General features: G+C 38.3%; 1 protein-coding gene and 1 long non-coding RNA gene across 7 annotated transcripts in view; one reads left to right on the top strand and one right to left on the bottom strand.

The window, feature by feature from the left end:
• Positions 1-15133, top strand: part of LOC103476363 (disks large homolog 2-like) — a 56535-nt gene extending 41402 nt beyond the window's left edge. For 2 of the 5 annotated variants that reach the window (XM_081615229.1, XM_081615231.1), the window contains 8 exons: positions 2302-2388; positions 2778-2823; positions 6015-6065; positions 9444-9545; positions 10353-10525; positions 10731-10840; positions 12303-12394; positions 14868-15133. In XM_081615229.1, coding sequence (XP_081471355.1) covers positions 2302-2388; positions 2778-2823; positions 6015-6065; positions 9444-9545; positions 10353-10525; positions 10731-10840; positions 12303-12394; positions 14868-14977 — 771 coding nt within the window. In that variant the 3' untranslated portion in view covers positions 14978-15133. Of the gene's footprint in view, positions 1-2301; positions 2389-2777; positions 2824-6014; positions 6066-9443; positions 9546-10352; positions 10526-10730; positions 10841-12302; positions 12400-14867 lie in introns of all 5 variants that reach the window. The other 3 variants (XM_081615230.1, XR_014090790.1, XM_008428644.3) reach the window with 3 other exon arrangements.
• Positions 8422-16675, bottom strand: LOC145554788 (uncharacterized). Of its 2 annotated transcripts, XR_014090792.1 has the most exons (3): positions 16434-16675; positions 8911-9065; positions 8422-8816 (listed from the first exon to the last, which is right to left on the bottom strand). It is a non-coding gene; the product is annotated as an uncharacterized LOC145554788 (long non-coding RNA). The 2 variants fall into 2 exon arrangements; XR_014090791.1 differs by lacking the exon at positions 16434-16675 and having other exon boundaries at positions 8911-9383.
• Positions 16676-19823: the final 3148 nt, after the last annotated feature.

Here is a 19823-nt window from a genome sequence, read left to right as displayed (position 1 = left end):
CATTCCCCCACTCCCCCCACGGGTTGCAGCAAAATTTTCCAAGTCTTGACCAGTCCGCGGTAATAAAAAGGTTGGGGACCACTGAGCTACAGTGCTTGGTGTAATACGGGTTCAGCTCCGCTATGAAGGCTAACTGAGATTCCGTAAATCTAAAAAAATTTATTATTCTCTAACATTGTCTTAGATTATCTGACACAAGAGCCTACATTAGAAATGAAACAATGTAACATAAATTATAAAAATTTATATTATGTGTTGTACCATTCACCAGCAAAGTTTACACAGGTGGTAAAGACTATTATTTATATGTAATTCTTTCACTCTGTCAAAAGTAAGATAGCTCCCAAATCTTCCGTTTTTGTTTTGAAGGTTTCCTAAAGACACGATGTGAGGAAGAAGAGGGAAATATCTTTAAAGAGAGACGGATTCACTGTACAGCACGTGATGAGTCTCGCATTGGATTTTGGACTCAATCTCAGCTGCTAAATCTCTCTGAAGCTAGAACTCGTTGGCTGAAAAACATATACATACGTACATGCATGTATCCAATATATATTATTCAGTATTAATCATTATTTATTTGTGTTTGTATAGTTATATATATGTATTGATATTACTAAATAATTTATTAAATAAATTATGAACGGCTTTGTAATATGCTCATCATACATCAATATCAGAATATTTCATTCCTATTCTATTGTTATAGCCACTAAGCATATTTAAATAGGCTGAACTATGTATTAAAAACATACTTAAATATTATAATTGTTTATAAATGTAGCTTTGAATAGATGTTTGAATATGGTTTCCAGTAACGAAAAAGCTTGTTATGATCGATTAAATGCGCTGATACGGTACGTCATTGTGCCTGATAAACACATAACGCTGAGTGGAGTGGTGGACCGCTCCAAGATAGCCGAGCGATCCATGAGGCGTCTATTCTTATATTATGTCTATGGGCCCCACAATATGCAAGATTTCTTCTTCACCAACACACTGCACGCCTGTTCATGCACTGCTTCCTCTCACTGGTGGAGATGGTGTATTGCACTACTTAAAATCAGCCTTAAATAATGTTTCAAATGCTAAGTTCATAAGTGCTTTGTAGACATCTTGCTGTAAAACTTTAGGATAAATTAAATTAAGAAATTGAAGACTAAACAACATGGCAGAGCAATATAATATTACCACATAAAGCAAATTTTTAAAGTTTAATCGGTAATACTAATATGTCAGATCATGATTTCTTGGTTAATGTCAAGTTGTCATAACAAAGACATTTTGAATAATGTCAACTTTGTATTAAAAGCGTTATGATTTACCAAATGACACTTTATGACAACAGTTATAAATATTCATGAAGACTATTCATGTTCATGACAGGTGTTATGTCATGTTTATAACGGTGTCATGTCAGTCTTCTTCACACCCTTTCAAATAAAGTGTTACCCTAAGGGATCTTATTTCCAGAAAGCCATGCCACTTTGAATAGCTGTTTTCAATTAATCAATAATATTTGAAAATTGATCTCTAATTTATTCAGCTTAACTTTATCCAACAATGAAATGAGTATCATGATCTGATACATACATGTAAGTGCTGCAAAAAGGCAAAAACTGAAGACATCTGTAAGAAGTCAAGTATTTCACTCTAGATGACATTTTCACTACTTATTAATTGCTGTCATAGTGTATTTTTGTTGTAATTGTCTAATAATTACCAACACCCTCCCCTTTATGTTTGCTACAAAAAATTAGTTTAAGATTCATATCAATTATTACCACTGCCCTGATGATAGTAGTACTGTTTGTTGTTACTGTAATAAACAATAATCAAATAAAAAAAGTTACATTTGAATTCCTGGGGCTTAATGTGACACAGTGGTTAGAGTGTACGGTGATCTGTATACAGAGGCTACAGACTTTGATGCAGCCTTCCCAAGTTAGTCTGCCATACTCAATTCTTTTGCCGCAGGTCTTTTACTCGTTCTCTCTGAACTTTTCTCGTCAGATTACTATCAAATAAAGGACACTAGTGGCATAAAAAAATCTTTAAAATTATAGTTAGAAATTAAAATTCTGTCTTTGCTCAACTTGATTTGGTTGACATTAAAATTAGGTATCTGAATCATGTGAATACAGTTCACATTTTTTGTAGGAAGTCATCTTAAGAGCAGTTTCAGCTTCACTTTGTTGGTTTTAAATTGTTTTCTTGATGACCCACTTCTTGCAAACATCTGCTTTGTCTGCATGAAGCTGATAGCTATGCACGCATGCCACATATTTTTTCTCCTTTCAGTCATTCACTGACAAGCAAAAAAAAAAATCAGCTTTACACGAAAGCCCCCATTCTACAAGAACAAAGTTGCTGGCAGTGATTCACAACGTAAGTAATCTCAGACACACAAGCACCTCAGCACAAGTTCAGTGTAAGTAATATGGAGGACCATATTAAAGTGACAAAATGTCTTTAACTTTTGGTCTTGTTTTTATTTTTGTTGGTCTGTTTTCCATGACTCCTTCATGAGGCTTATCAGTCAACAGAAATAAGATTACTATAACACTTTTTTATGTTATTTTGACATATGACCCACTTTTCCACTCAGTCATTGTAAGGACCGTTACATTTGTTTTTGTATTTGTTTTGGTTGCTCCTGCTGGCTAGATATTTCTGTAAGGCTAAACTTGTGGGTGAGCTGTCTCCAACCTATTGAATGTGTAGCTGTTCCCTTTCCTTTTTATCTTCTGCAACGGATCTCTTTGGATGATCTATAGGACATCGTGGGTATAGGTGATGATGGGTACGGGACAAGAACATTCAGTAAGTTGGTTTAGAGAGGATTTCTCACCTCGGCCACTTCAAAGTTACTCACTGTACGTCAGGGGTGCCCCAAGTCAGTCCTGGAGGGCCGGCATCTTGCATATTTTAGTTCTCTCCCTGGTGGCAATGACAGCATGTCAATGCTTAGACCATCTAACGAGCCATCATTGGATCCAGTTGCGTTAAACCAGGGAGACAACTAAACCATGCAGGATGCCGGCCCTCGAGGACTGACTTTGGGCACCACTGCTGAACATAAACATTTTTGTCTCAGCATGTCTCTCCTTTCTGTATTCCTGCATGCTGTAGCAGTTCATTTTTTACTGTTTTATGTTGGACTGTCTGTCAAAGTGCAATTCTCATCTAAAGTTTGGAGTGCGTGAGACCTTGTTCTGTTCTATTTTCTTTTTACCATAATTTTTACCCAAAAGTGTTGATCTATTGATAATTTTTGGTCCCAACTTTGTTTATTGGTCTGTTAGGTAGCATTTCTAAAAGGTTAAAAGAGGTGAAAGATATTATTTTCCATAGAAAACACTGCCAAGCAGGTAGAATTTCTTCTTTTTTCAGTAATTCATGAAAAGAATGTAATCACATAAAAATACATGAATTGTTTTTAAGAAGTAACATCCTTCTTCCGCTTATCTGGAGTCGGGTCATGAGGCTAGCAGCCTAAGTAGGGATGCCCAGACTTCCCTCTTCCCAGCCTCTTGGGTCAGCTCCTCTGGGGGAATCCCAAGGCCTTCCCAGGCCAGCCGAGAAACATAGTCCCTCCAGTGTGTCCTGGATCTTCTCCTGGGCCTCGTTCAGGTGGGACGTGCCTGGAACACCTTACCAGGAAGGCGTCCAGGAGGCATTCTAACCAGATGCCTGGGCCACATCAGCTGGCTAAGAAGTAACATAAGATGTTTTATTCAGTTTCTCAACCTTTTTTGGGCCAGCGCCCCCCCAGCCTTTATCCAGGTCCCTCACCGCCCCCCACCAAAGAATTTGCAGGCTATTTTGCACTGACCATAATTTTATCATTAATATTACTATCACTATTGTAGATGTTTTGATTTTTATGCTTGTTTCTGTATTTATTATCAAAAATAATTTCCCAGAGAACAAAAAAGTCATGGGAATAGAAATTATTTTCACAGGCGTCTAAGAAAAATGCAATGAACATTCAAGTTAAAATTTGTAGGCCTAACAGCAGCCAATCAGAGTGAAAAAATATTCTTATTCTGTCATTTTCTAGTTGTTAAATATTCCACAAAATGACCAGATAAAAGATGTTCAATATGCCAGTTTAAACTTTGAATTATTTGCAAATGACTGAGCTGCAATCCATTAAAACATGGATAAAACTGTAACTACATTAATCATAGCTCTTCTTCTCTTCAGTGTTTGTCGGCACCCACATGGCATTTAATGTGCAAACCAGAGCTTTCAGTGGAAAAACCAAAGTTCCAGGTCCTTTTAATGCCATACAAATATGAGACAGAAACATGGATTATATCTTTATATAGACCTGTCTATTGATTTATAGATTAATAGTTTTACTGGACAGAAATTACAAAGAACAAATCTGGTTCTTAATCAAATCCTAATGAGTCAAATTGAAAGTGTCATGGAGTCATCAGCCTCATGACATCAACACTGACATGAAAAATAATATTGAAGAAATAAATATATCAAATCTAATTAAAAACATAAGTGATCAGTTCTTTACTGTTATGTCTGTAAGATATATCTATTCTCAGTATTAGATATGGTCTCAACAAACCCATGGCACTTCAACAATATTATTTTACCTTTTATCTGGAAATAGTGTCTGTTTATTCTTGCCATACAGTTTCTGTATTAATTATTACTCTAAAGGTCTTGCCATACCAGTTTATTCCTCTGTATTTACTTTAGTTTCTTAGTTTATTCTTGCATTTTGTTCTTCAATCATTTCCATTTAGTTTAATTTGATTAGTATTATCCTCTCTTGGTTTATTGCTATGTCCACTTTAGTTTCTTTCCTGTTGCTAAATTTATTTTATCGTTTATTGATCATCAGTAATCTTCACTCATCACCTGCTGTGCCGCCTAATCGTCATGTGTTTCACATCATGTGTTGATTTTTCACTGTTCAGCGTCGGATTCTCTGTTTTTATGCCATAATTCACATCTAGTTCGTCGCTCTGTTTTATGTCCCGCTACTCCTGTTTCAGAGTTTTGCACAATGTGCGCGTCTTTTTTTTTTTTAAGCCCCTAAGGAGCAGGGCGGTCGGGAAGCGTATCGATGGGGAAAAGGCAGACTGACATAAACCTTTTAAAACAACGGAAACAATTTCTGAATTCTGATTATTGAAATTTAAAAGTGCTGTGTTGTTCTATCACCCCCGTTTCATACCGGACCACTTACAGCATCGTGTTAACGCTATAAAATGAACGCTCTCTATTGTGGTATCACCCATGAAGGGATTTCTTGATTTAAATGGGTTCATTTTTCAGAGGGATACAAAGGTGAGGGTATCGTGATTTTAGCTACCAGTAGCAGGAGAGCGGAGCTGCGCCAAGAAGCTAACAGAAACTGAAGAGCCTTAATGTGGATTTTTAACCTCTTAAAAACCTGCCTAACGATCTGGAGCAAATATTTCAGCTTAAACTTTTCGTGCATAGTGGTCACTACAGTGGACAGCTATCTAAAAGCCATTTCCTTGTGCTTCTTGTGGATTTTTATGTTATAAATGCACACAGACCACTGAAGTGGACACTAATATATCATAAAATACACTATCAACTACTGGCCGTCTGCTGCAAATGCAATAAATTATTTTTGTTAAATCCAATATGGCCGACAGACAAAAAAGCATGCCAACAGACCCTGTGCCTACTGTAGATGACTCTGGCAAGTTAAAAAAATATTGTGACATCAGATAACCCCTGAAGAGCAATACTACTGATGTATTTTTCAAATAACTTTGTATTTGGGGAAAATTACAATTGATTACCTAAAAAAATAAAATAAAAGTTTTTTACAAAATTTTTTCCCTACCTTTTTTTATGCCTTAAGAAAAAAATAAATCCTGAAAGATTTTTCATGCATAATTAATACGTGAAAGGGTTCAATCTGTTTTTTCAAATGACATGACTCTTACTTCTTGAACATTTTTCAATTGTGGGGAAAAGTTCTAATGTTTTTCTTTTTATCTGACCAGGAAGTCAAGATGATGCAAGTCTCTCCTATGAATACGTGCTACACCAAGAAAGTGAGTGGATTGTCTGAAAAAGGAAAAAAATAACAAATTCTCAGTAGGAAATTCCCCTAAAAGAATCTTAATGTAGTTTTAATGTTGAATTATGGTCATTGCAATAGACTGGATGTTCTGTTATTTTTGTGGGAAATATTTGAGTGTTTTTGGTGTTGAATCCTGAAACATAAGACGTTGTCAGTTGCTATGGCAACGAGTCTGCGAGTAGTTGAGCCGAGACTGAGGGCGAGAAAGATGTAGCTTCGAGTCCTACTTCAGCGGTTTTTTTGATTTGTTTTCCCTTTGCTGTGGAGCACAGCACCAAATTAATAATACCTACCTTTCCAAGTTTCATTGACTTAACGGATTTATTCTACTGTGGCAGAGCGACTATGGATGTCATGTAAAAGCATAGCGTTTTTGCCCTCCAGGGTTGTGTGCATGTGCGAAATTTCCGGATGTAATCAACAGCATACTTTTAAATCTGACGCCGATTAAGTCAGTGCCTCATCAGCTATGAACCTCACTGCATGTCCCTGATATATATATACACTGCTCAAAAAAAACAAAGGGAACACTCAAATAACACATCCTAGATCTGAATGAATGAAATATTCTCATTGAATACTTTGTTCTGTACAAAGTTGAATGTGCTGACAACAAAATCACACATAAATCACCAATGGAAATCAAATTTATTAACCAATGGAGGCCTGGATTTGGAGCCACACACAAAATTAAAGTGAAAAAACACACTACAGGCTGATCCAACTTTAATGTAATGTCCTTAAAACAAGTCAAAATGAGGCTCAGTATTGTGTGTGGCCTCCATGTGCCTCTATGACCTCCCTACAACGCCTGGACATGCTCCTGATGAGGTGGCGGATGGTCTCCTGAGGGATCTCCTCCCAGACCTGGACTAAAGCATCCGCCAACTCCTGGACAGTCTGTGGTGCAACGTGACGTTGGTGGATGGAGCGAGACATGATATCCCAGATGTGCTCAATCGGATTCAGGTCTGGGGAACGGGCGGGCCAGTCCATAGCTTCAATGCCTTCATCTTGCAGGAACTGCTGACACACTCCAGCCACATGAGGTCTAGCATTGTCCTGCATTAGGAGGAACCCAGGGCCAACCGCACCAGCATATGGTCTCACAAGGGATCTGAGGATCTCATCTCGGTACCTAATGGCAGTCAGGCTACCTCTGGTGAGCACATGGAGGGCTGTGCAGCCCTCCAAAGAAATGCCATCCCACACCATTACTGACCCACTGCCAAACCGGTCATGCTGAAGGATGTTGCAGGCAGCAGACCGCTCTCCACGGCGTCTCCAGACTCTGTCACGTCTGTCACATGTGCTCAGTGTGAACCTGCTTTCATCTGTGAAGAGCACAAGGCACCAGTGGCGAATTTGCCAATCCTGGTGTTCTCTGGCAAATGCCAAGCGTCCTGCACGGTATTGGGCTGTGAGCACAACCCCCATCTGTGGACGTCGGGTCCTCGTACCATCCTCATGGAGTCGGTTTCTAACCGTTTGTGCAGACACATGCACATTTGTGGCCTGCTGGAGGTCATTTTGCAGGGCTCTGGCAGTGCTCCTCCTGTTCCTTCTTGCACAAAGGTGGAGGTAGCGGTCCTGCTGCTGGGTTGTTGCCCTCCTACGGCCTCCTCCACGTCTCCTGGTGTACTGGCCTGTCTCCTGGTAGCGCCTCCAGCCTCTGGACACTACGCTGACAGACACAGCAAACCTTCTTGCCACAGCTCGCATTGATGTGCCATCCTGGATGAGCTGCACTACCTGAGCCACTTGTGTGGGTTGTAGAGTCCGTCTCATGCTACCACGAGTGTGAAAGCAGCACCAACATTCAAAACTGACCAAAACATCAGCCAGACAGCATAGGTACTGAGAAGTGGTCTGTGGTCCCCACCTGCAGAACCTCTCCTTTATTGAGTGTGTCTTGCTAATTGCCAATAATTTCCATCTGTTGTCTATTCCATTTGCACAACAGCAGGGGAAATTGATTGTCAATCAGTTTTGCTTCCTAAGTGGGCAGTTTGATTTCACAGAAGTTTGATTTACTTTGAGTTATATTGTGTTTAAGTGTTCCCTTTATTTTTTTGACTAGTGTATAAAAGAAGATCAGCCCGTCCTAGCATGGTAGAGGTCAGAGGTATGAAGCAGATTGAATTTGTAATACTCCCCTCAATTAGGCTCTCCAAAGACCATTCATTTACTGGCTAATGTTACAGAGGAGTCTTAATCCTGTGTGAGAAGCTTTACAAATCATGCCAAATGTATATAACTATTAAATGTCATGTTCGTTTTAATATTCTTAGCCCACATGCAGAAACACTCACTGGGAGAGACTGGTGTAAAGATCAAAGGGTTTATTGTAAAGCAAACAAACGCGGTTCCACAGACAATCTGAGTGGGTCTTCTTCACGGGAGGGAGGTCCAGGAGCTACCGCTCACTGAAGGAGAGAGAGAGGTGAGTTCGAGGCGAGATGCAGGGGATAAACTCAAAGAACGGGAACGGAAACTCTTACTTGTGGAGGTTGGGATTAGACCCGAGCAGGGGGAGGAAAAAACCAGGCGGTGAGCAGTTCGTGGATGAAGCTGGGCAGAGAGGCGGCTTTTTTCGGCGGGCGGACAGGAGTTCCTAGTGGACTGGAGGAGCAGGAGTGCTGACTACCAGGGAGCCTCGAGAGGATTCCTCCGAAGGAAGGGGGAGAAGACTCAGGATCTTCCGGAGGTTTAGTCAAGCGTCCTGGAAGGAAGAATCACACAGGTGAGTATCAGAATTACAATCTGCTCGAGATCAACAAGAGGGCTCAATGAGGTCTCTAGGTGGCTCAGTGTACCGGTTCGGGCAAAACACTCTGGCGAAGGTGTGCAGGTAGCCAGTTGCTCATATACTCCACCAGAAGATTACAATACCCCACAGGTGCGTCTGGTTAGGACCTGTTGGCACGCCCTCCAGGATCCTGCCGTCTTCCAGCGCCCTCTGGAGGATGATCTGGAAAGAAACCAGCAGACCCACCAGCCTGGTACCCAACATTAAAGAATCTCCCCATTCACTTTGTGTGAAAACAACTTCACTGTTGTTTTCACTTTGTCTGCTACTTTGTGTCTGGTATAAAACAAATTTTATCTTGTATTTTACTTAAAGTTATTTATGTAGAAATTGCTTTAAATGTATAGTAAATACACTTACATCAGGGTTGAGCTGGCAAATGGAAAAAGACTTCTTTTTGCTTTAGTAAAGGTTTTCAAATTTTCTGACAACCCATTACAATTATAACAACATTGAAAAATAAACAAATAAAATGGCAAATGTGCTGAGATTTTAAGTAAGGTTAATGACAGTGCTGAAATTTTGTCTATTCCTGTTCAGTTGATTATGCTAGACCTGTCATCATTCTTGGACCCATGAAGGACAAAATCACTGAAGATCTGATTGCGGAATTTCCGGACAAGTTTGGTTCTTGTGTCCCACGTAAGTCCCCACACATAAATGTATGTTTTGCATATACCAGTAAATACACAGACAATAACTTAGCATTAGGCATTTGGGCTTTTCCATTATGTAGTTACCATTTGTCTTAACTTGATTCCAGCCTGAGAGGCTTTTGGGTCAGTGGATGGCAATAGTCATGCAGTACAGTGTTGCACAATAGACCCCAAACTCCTCAGTGAAGATATTGGTATCATTAGCTGGTTTTTAATCTGAAAGAGGCAATTCTTCTCAGGCTTTATGGCAACCATAACTATTTTGGAGATGAACTACATTGGATTTCAAGTCCAACAAATTCTGGGTTAGTGAGGTTTTACAATAATGTAAAAAGTCTCAACCTTAAGAGACTTTTTTACATTGTCTCTTATCTATCTTTGCATAGGTAGATTTGCTATCTATGCAAAAGGTGAAAGCTTTATGAAGAAAGCTTCATAATTTTTCTATTTAAAATAAAAGACCTGAAATATTTCAGTTGGTGTGCAATGAATCTAAAATATATGACAGTTTAATTTTTATCATTACATTATGGAAAATGAACTTTATCACAATATGCTAATTTTTTGAGAAGGACCTGTAACTTCTGTCAGCCTCTCAGTAGCTGTTGCTCTGTCTACAGTGTCTTTCAGCTTTGCTTTTTTCCCCAACTGCTTGGCTTTTAAATAGGAATCACATAGTTATGCATGTTTTTTTTGTTTTTCTTTTTTGTTTTCTGAATTAAAACTTGGATTGTAGTAAGTATCCTTGGCGTTATGATATGCTAAGAATGTATTCTCTTCTTTATACCACAAGACACCACGAGACCAAAAAGGAACTATGAGGTTGATGGGCAAGACTATCTCTTCGTGATGTCCAGAGAGCAGATGGAGAAGGACATTCAAGAGCACAAGTTCATAGAAGCTGGACAATACAATGACAATCTTTACGGGACCAGTGTCCAGTCTGTAAAATATGTAGCTGAGAGGGTAATATTATTTCATTCAACTTCATGTTGGCTGTACCACACAGAAGCATAAATGTTCATATAAAAAAAGGACGTTTTAATGTTATTGTTCCAGCTGATCTGTTTTCTTCTCTTATGCAACAAACCAGGGAAAAACATAATAGATAACTCTTATTTTTTTATAAGAATTTTAGTAGAATATCTTCTAAATTACTATGTCTTTTTAGGGCAAACACTGTATTCTGGATGTCTCTGGAAATGCTATTAAACGACTACAAGTAGCACAGTTGCATCCGATAGCCATCTTGATAAAACCTAAGTCTACTGATTCATTAATGTGAGTATTTCTGTGGTCTTCAGTAACATATCACTTTTACGTATTATTTTTTAACCAAAGCTATCAAGATTGTGTATTGCTTCCAACCACAACAACAACAGAGATGGCTCTGAGCGTCCCAAAAGATGAAGAGTGTTCTGGTTTTTTTCCTCCTTTAAGAAAAAAAAATTATTATAGTCCTGCTCTGTCAATATCTATCTATAGTAGGAGTCATCAAGATATGTAAAGTCCTAGTATTCTGCTTTAAAGTATGGAGTTCTGAATTAAAGCAGGGAGCTGATGGGTTAGAAATTAAATTGCTGATGGTGTTGGTGATGATCCATGGGCTGGGATCTGGGACTGTGCTGGTTAGGTGATGGACCGTTTTGTTCTAGTCATGTTAGCTCCACAGTGGCTAAAAGGCATCAGCAGTGCAGAGCCGGTCTTCCAATTCCAATACCCTCGCCTCAAACGCTACAAAAGTGCTACATTTCTTGCATGTACCATTATCAATATATGAGGCAGAAGAGTTACTGAACATCTGACACAGAGAACAGAAAAGAGAAGATTCAGACAGACTGGAAACAGCAGAAGTCATAGCAGCGCTGATGCTAAGTTAACACTAAGCTATCTAAGCAAGCAAGCCCTTACCATGAGAAATAAAAAAAGAAATTGTGTGAAACATTAAGAGTTCCCAAAAGGTAAAGTTCAATATACATCATATGTGTTTTACTGTGCACGTGTTAACCCACGAAGGTCTCAGGACAGAGAAATTGGATCAAATCAAGAGAGTCTCAAATACCAACATATCCAGAGTGCAATAGTGACAACAGAAAATGATAAGTTTTATCCTTCAGAGCAAAAACAGTGTGAGGATTTGGGTTTTCTCTGTTAATTAGTTCCCATGTTGTCCATCTTCCCCCTAATTGCCCCCAGGTGTCCCTTGTTTCCCCTGATTACCTTCCCTGTGTATTTAAACCTATCTGTGTCTCTTGCTCCCTGTCAGATCATTATCATATGTCTGTCCTCGTTGTCGAGTTCTATTCCAGTTGCTACCAGTGTTTAAATTCTTCGTGTTATTGCTCACCTGTGCTGCCTGGGCTTTTTGTACCCTTTTGTGATCACCATTAAAACCATAATTTTTCACCACAACCTCATCGTCACCACCTCATCAACCCAATTCTTGACATGCAGACCACTACAGTAAATGCTTCCTGCCTTCAGCATTAGCAACAGTTCGTTAAAGAAGCTCTAACAATGAATTAAAGCATATTGAATTTGCCTGGGGATAAATAAAGATTTTTTAAATTTCATTTTAATTCTTGAATTCATGTTGACCTTGTGATGGCCAACCTGATGAGAGTAACATGCCTCATGCTCCATTACAGATGTACTAGCCATCTTTAATGTCTCCTGAACAGTATGTCTGTTTCGTAAATGAAAGGAAAAAAAACGTTTAAATGTTATCTTATGTCATACCCAGGGACATGAATAAGAAATTGACTGAGGAACAAGTGAAGAAGATATTTGAAAAGGCTGTGAAGCTGGAGAGGGAGTTTGGAGAATTCTTTACAGGTAAGGTAAAGAACTCAAATTAAACGTCACAACCAGGCCTATTTCTTAAACATTGCAGAAAAACAATAGCCTGCTTTAAACTTACAGTAAAAACTTGCTTTAAATCAATTTCAAACTTTCAGACCTGTAGAAAGAAAAGAGGATGGTTTTCTCTGAACTTCATCTAAACTTTGTGTACACTATAGACATGTAGGTCAAACTCATTTCTATTCTCAATATTTTATTCAGTTAGCAGAGGACAGACATCAGGTTTCCCCCTTTCATCACTTAAAAAAGTAATGTTAAATTTTAAATTTGTTTTGATATATTTAATGTCTCCTGTCTCCTGAGCATCATAATTTTCACTAAATAGTTAATGACTTGTTTTATTTAGGTGATGTCAACACTTTTGCTACCAAGATAGCAAGGGCTCTGCATATGACGGAAAACACCATAGCAATAAAAAAATCTTACTGATTTTCCAACTTACTAATAGAAATCGTTCAACTTGGCTGTGATATTATAGGACAAATAAAAGGCTAAAAACTGACCTGCTGCAGTGACTAGATTCAGTTTTCATGAAAAGAAAAGGTAGTCACTACCAGACTGCTTTGTCTGTTTTTGTATTCCCTGGCCAAGCAGTCACCTCTCAAAGAACACCAGGGCCCCATTTCAGAAAGCGGGATGAGTGAAAATCCTGAGGAAGTTCTGGGGTAACTATGTGCTTTCCCTGGGTTTTCAGTTTCAGAAACCTGTATAGCGGTTATCCTCAGTAAACTTACCACTGTAACTTATCATGACCAACCCTGCTCAGTAGAAGGATTTTTTTGAACAAATCCTGAGTTTGTCCTACTTATGCCATCATTAAACAACCGTACATACAACTGTAGTGGGCCTCATCTCAGGGGACGATGAGTCTGCCTACAGGAACGAGGTGGAGCGACTGACAGCATGGTGCACAGACAACAACCTCACCCTAAACACAGCCGAGACCAAGGAGATCATAGTGGATTTTAGGAGAAGGAAAAGAAACATTGAACCACTAAACATCTGCGGAGAGCCGGTGGAGAGGGTGTCGAACTTCCGTTTCCTGGGAGTTCAGATCATGGGTAACCTGACCTGCGATGTAAACACAACAGAACTGGCAAAGAAGGCCCAGCAGAGACTCTATTTCCTGAGAGCCCTCAGGAGGAACAATATTTCTCAAACTGCTGGTGTCCTTCTAATGATGTTCTATTGAAACCATTATGTGCTATTGTCTCTGTGTGTGGTTCCGAAGCTGCACAGAGAGGAAGACTCTCCAGAGAATCGTAAAATCTGCTCAGAAGACCATCGGCTGCTCTCTGCCTTCTTGAAGATCTCCACAGGTCCCGCTGCCTCAGGAAAGCCAAGAATATTTTAAAAAAACTCCTCACACCCCAGTCACAATTTGTTCCAACTGCTGCCATCTGGGTGCAGATACAGGAGCATTAAAGCAAAGACTAAAGAACAGTTTATAACTGGTAGCCATAAGAGCATTAAATACCTTGTAGTACTATTTTTCACCAATTTCGTTATAATCCATGTAACTTATTGCATGGTTCTATAATGACAATAAAGATTGTTATCATTATTGTTATTAAAATGTAGAATCCTACTGGCGGGAAATGCACACTTTCAGGCTTGTTTTGTTTTTCTCCCTTTGCCTGGTGAATTACCTTATCTGCCTTCCATTGATGAGGGCTTCTTCTTATACTTGCACTCACGCTTAACTCAACTTGAAACAAAACTTAGTTGCCAAGTTTATCTCGCGTTCTTAAATTGAAAGTCTAGAGCTTCACAGAACAAGGTAAGTTATTCAGAGTAACTTCCTTCTACTGAGTTTGTCAACTCTGCTTTCTGAAACCCAGCTTTCAGAAAAACTAAATTGTTAGAAACTAACTTGCTGCATGTAATACACAACAGTATTTATAAATTAGGTTATTAAAATATGAATGAAAACTAAAGAAAAATATGTTTTCTGCAGTTAAACTGTCTTTCTTCACTGTTATCATCTATGGAAATTTAAAAAACAAGAACTACTTTACCACAAAAATTCTGATATAAGACTGTCTGCATGAGAAATATTTAAGTTTTGTGTAAAGTGCTGAAGAAACATGAAATCCAAAGGTTGTACATGTGTGAATGGGCCATTCAACTACATGCCACCTGCCAACCACTAGTGGTTGGCAGGTGGCAACCACTAATTGTGGTTGCTTAACACAATCATACTAGTTTTACCGCTGTGTTTATATTTGCTTAATACTCTTTAAAAACAGCTATTGCTGTTTTTCACAATGACTCTCACCTAGCTCTTGTGTGTTGCACCTTTTTCTCACAGTGTATCTGAAAAAGATGAAGTAATGCATACTGATATGACAAAGTTGAAAGATTTTAATACTTCTCAAAAGAAGGCAATTATGTAACCATCTGTAGCAGTTACTTTTCATAATAATTTCTTTATGTTTGCTTTCAGCTCTGGTTCATGGAGGCACTTTAGATGATATTTATCGCCAGTGTAAACAAGTCATTGATGACCATTCAGGACCCTACATCTGGATTCCATCAAATGAAAAATTAAAATGACTCATGGCCTTGGAAAACAATCCTGGCTGCTGGGAACAAGATACAAGCAGTCATCTCTAAAGTTGTGAAACTGTAATTTTACTGTTTTTCTTATTTTATTCAATGTTTCCCTCCTTGACCTTTTTTGTTAATGTAACTTAAAAGAATGTGAATTTTCTTGTTTGTATAGTTTTTGATTTTTGTAAATATAGAAGAGAATATTCTAATATATATATATATATATATATATATATATATTATAAAAATGTAAATTTTTTCCAACATACACTTGTTTGTGAATAGAAACTTAGGTCTGATTCTGCTATGGTGACCCACAGAGGTGCTTCACAAGCTCCCCACATTAAGCTATATTTTAACATCTGTGAGGAAACTTTGGGCAAGAGTTCAGTGACAACTTCACTGCTGAAATACAGGTTGGCCAAACTGATGGCGATTGGATACAGTTCGGCTGTTAATATATCACCGAGGCTGAAATCTGCACTTGGGCGCAGCAGGGTGCAAGGAGCAACAGTCAAAAGGAAACGTTGTGCCAGAAAACAGAAGAGGGGGAAGCGGGCCGGCATGTTGGCCCAGCTGAAGGCTAGGAAGCCACCTATTCTGACTGTTTTTGGCCGTTGTCCGCTCACTGGATAACAAGGTGGATTTGTTAAATCTGAGGCTGAGAGTTTCTGCAGAGATGAAGAACTGTGCCGTTCTTAGCCTAAACATCGGTCGTCATGAAGTTCTTCGAGAAGCTAGTCATGAATCACATCAAGGACTCCATCGACATCAATGTGTCCACTGCTGTGCTGACGCCATTTCATCGGTGATCCACAGTCCTGTTCCGGCTGTATATATATACACTGCTCAAAAAAATAAAGGGAACACTTAAACAACACAATATAACTCGAAGTAAATCAAACTTCTGTGAAATCAAACTGTCCACTTAGGAAGCAACACTGAGTGACAATCAATTTCCCCTGTTGTTGTGCAAATGACACATGACATCCATAGTCGCTCTGCCACAGTAGAATAAATCCGTTAAGTCAATGAAACTTGGAAAGGTAGGTATTAATTTGGTGCTGTGCTCCACAGCAAAGGGAAAACAAATCAGAAAAACCGCTGAAGTAGGACTCGAAGCTACATCTTTCTCGCCCTCAGTCTCGGCTCAACTACTCGCAGACTCGTTGCCATAGCAACTGACAACGTCTTATGTTTCAGGATTCAACACCAAAAACACTCAAATATTTCCCACAAAAATAACAGAACATCCAGTCTGTTGTAAGTTTTTAGGCTTGATGTTTATTTTCTGATTATTAATAAATAATGCTGTGGTACATTACAGCTGTCGCTGCTTTTAGCTAACCGTTTAACACTTTGCGGATTATTTTTTCTGCATTCTTTACAAACTTTAGCTCACAAAACCCACTTTTAGTAAAAAAATAAAACTAAACAAAAAATGTTATTGCCATCTTACCTTTACTTATAAATGAAGTCCATGCGCCGCTCCTTCTGTGCAAAAACATCTGTCACTTTCTGGTAAAAGTCTTCCTTATTTTCCTTCAGTTTTAAAAGTCTCTCCGTCTCAATAGAGATCACTGCCAGGGAAGAAAGCCTTCCTTGATCGGTCCTGTTCCGGCTGTGTGTTTTGAGTCTTTTCAATGCTGAGAATGACCGCAGTGAGAACAAGTTGGAACAACTTTATCGCCTCAGGAACAGTTGCAAAAAACAACTAACTGGCAAATGACTGTTGATTACATGGAAATGTATTAATGGAACAGCATACACTATTAGGAATTTGCTGCTCATGATTACCATTACTCATTAATATACACAGGAAACACAGTGAATCAGTGCAATAATAGCTAATAGTAGGTTATGGGAAAACGTATTCTGGATAGAAAAAATAAAACTTTTTGTAATAAGCTACTTACTGCTTTTTAAATTATAGTTAATATAGTGGTGAATTGTTTTGTTATGGGAGACCTCTGCAGTTTGGAACATAAAGACATGGACAAAGCAACAATTATAATTGATCAAAATTAAGTGTGGCAGTGAATAAAATTTAATAAAACAATTAATGGTGGAATACACAACTCAAATAGTTACAATATTACTCACTAAGAGATGGATCTGTTGGCCATGATAGAGTTGCATATGGCAACTTTGACAACTTTGGCACTAGGAGAAGTGCCTCTGAAGCTGCTGACTGGTGACGTTGGCTCCTCACAGCATGTCAACATGGAGAAGCAAAACTCATCTCCACAGTAGAAACCTGCGTGGACCATGGAGCACTGGCACAGCGCCTGCTCAAGGAGTGATGCTCTGGCCAGCAGCAACAATGGCTGAGCACAGGAAACGGTCTCCACTGGTTGACAACAGCCTTGGACGAAGGAGCAGCAGCACAGGAACCATCATGCAACCAAGGCCAACAGACTGTCCATCAGGAAGATCATAAGATGACCAATTAATTAAATAAGTCTTCATTAATACCCTCTGAACCTTTCTTAACCTTAATTTCGCAATCTGGAAGTTAGATTATCACCTTGAGCATTCAACTGATAAAATAAATCAAAAATAATTATTGAGAAGAAATTGAATCAATTCACAAGTGGGTGTAGATGCTATTTTTATTCTAATATTTTTTTTTCTCTCAATTCTAGTTCTGGTTCAAAGGTTGCTGGTTAACACATTGTCTAAATTGTTTCTAAACTAAACTACCATATTCTGTGGAAATTGAAGGTCATGAGTTCTCCCATGACAAATAATTTATAACACTATACTGCTAATAGAGACAGATATTGTTCCTTTAGGAGTGAAAGAAAAAGAATGAAGAAAAACTGGATAGTAAAGGAGTCAGATAATTAAAAGCTCAAGTGAACCTGACAAGGATGAAGTTCCTATCTTAGAGCCAGGATTACTTTCAAGGGGGTCAGCAGGTTAAAGGTTAGACCAAAATATTTAATTCTAGGAACTGCGTCTCAATAGGGTTTTTGCATTAAACAGTTGATGTTAGAGACAAAACAATTGGTAGAAACCCAACTAGATTCAGTCTTCAATATGGCAATACTACATAAACATCATACTCAAAACAATGCTAAGAGACACATAAATCAGAAATTGTTTTGGAAATTCATAATTTTATTTGAACTCTGCAGTAGGTGTTTCATTTGTACCCTTTCATCAACAGACAGAATGTACACTTCAGTTCATTTTTCTCTCTGTATTTTTATTTGAACTCATGTAGAGAACTTGAAATTTTACTCTAGGTTAAAATATCAAGGGTTTCTGTTTGATTGGTCATAAATTTGTTTCTTTCACTATGAATAAGTTGTATCTGGCATCAATCTGATTTTGCTATATTTGTCAATTACAAACATTTTGTCAGCATTACATTATGGGAGAAGAAATGTTTCATATTCCGACCAGGACAACAGGTTCAGCCTTAGTATAGCAAAGTAAAGACAGGACCAGGGTTTGATTGCATGCTTTGTCTAATCAAAAGCACTAATTGTTTCTGCTTTTAGATCTGTGTTTCAGAAGCTGTAAATCTGTCCTATTCTAGCTGCCTTCTCCTGATGGAAGACACCTAAATATCTCCAGAACAGGAGGAGTGAAATCTGGAGAGACGGTATGATGAAACACAAAGTGAAATATGGATAATGTTAATTCTTGATTTAGGTCATCAGAACCGCAGGGACCTAGAACAGATCTCTCCTGATGTTTGGTCATTAAAACTCAATATAACAGCTTTCTATTGAACCTATGCTATTGGACCGAACAAACATTGGAGTCACTTCTGACACACAGTGTACATTTAATATTATGACTTACGTCTAAGTATGACAGTTCTTCTTCAGATAGAAGAATTTTTAATAAATGGGTTGGCAATTAGGTAAGATTACTCTAGTGGAATGAAACTAAAGTACTCAAGGTAATGTAATTTTAATTCACAAGCACCTTTTCAGCACAAAAGCAAATCCAGAGAGTTTAAGAAGGGTTAACAATTTCTAAGCTGGAGAGGCAAAACATTTCACAGAGGAACGAAATTCAACAAGCTTGCTGAAAGACTTGGTTAACATTTAAGAAGTACACTTAAGTTGAGGCTTCTTTTACCTATGGCATAAAATCTACCATGACAACTGAAGTTAGAGACTATGTAAAAGAGTCAAATGTAGAATAAAACTGCAACAATCTTATTTAATTCCAAATCACGAACCAGTTAAATTTAAATCAATGGGCTTGACATAAGACCTGTATGCGATCTAATAGGAAACAAACTGCTGACAGGTGAAGTACAACTTTTAAGACAAATTCCTTATATGGCCTTTAATAAATAAATGGACATATTATATTCTAAATGAGTAGCATAGTGTTGAATGAAGGTGGAATCAGGAGAAGAGATGTATGACAGTTATGTATAAGATGTACAGGGAAAAGTTTCATCACATTTGTAAAACTAATGAGAACTATCAATAATTGACAGTTGTGGCACTAAAAATAAACTAAATAGTTGATGGATATTGATTTGGACACTTCAATTGATAATTTCCTTTTCCATAGTGGGGTAGTTATGGTCATAGGGGGGTATTTTCACAATTTATACCTAGCCATTACATAAGCGCTGTGTGGTAGAGATGACTCATGTGATAATGTGAATAGTTAAGCTTCACAGCGCTGGATTGAACTAAAGGTATCCAGCATATCTGATCAACTATGCTTCTACGTACATACAAACAACTTATCTAAGTCCTTTGAGTGAAGATGGAGGTCTTCCAGAGGAGAAGGGGGTTTCTGATTCTATCGCCATACCCTTGCTTCTTTCCTTGTTCTTTCTCTTGCATGAAAACCCTGATCAATAAATTTA

Source organism: Poecilia reticulata, chromosome 14, assembly GCF_904066995.2.
Source record: "Poecilia reticulata chromosome 14, P_reticulata-male-v2, whole genome shotgun sequence".
NCBI classification, from domain to species: domain Eukaryota; kingdom Metazoa; phylum Chordata; class Actinopteri; order Cyprinodontiformes; family Poeciliidae; genus Poecilia; species Poecilia reticulata.
The sequence above is the reverse complement of the archived record's forward strand: the minus strand, read 5'-3'. Positions and strand labels throughout refer to the sequence as shown.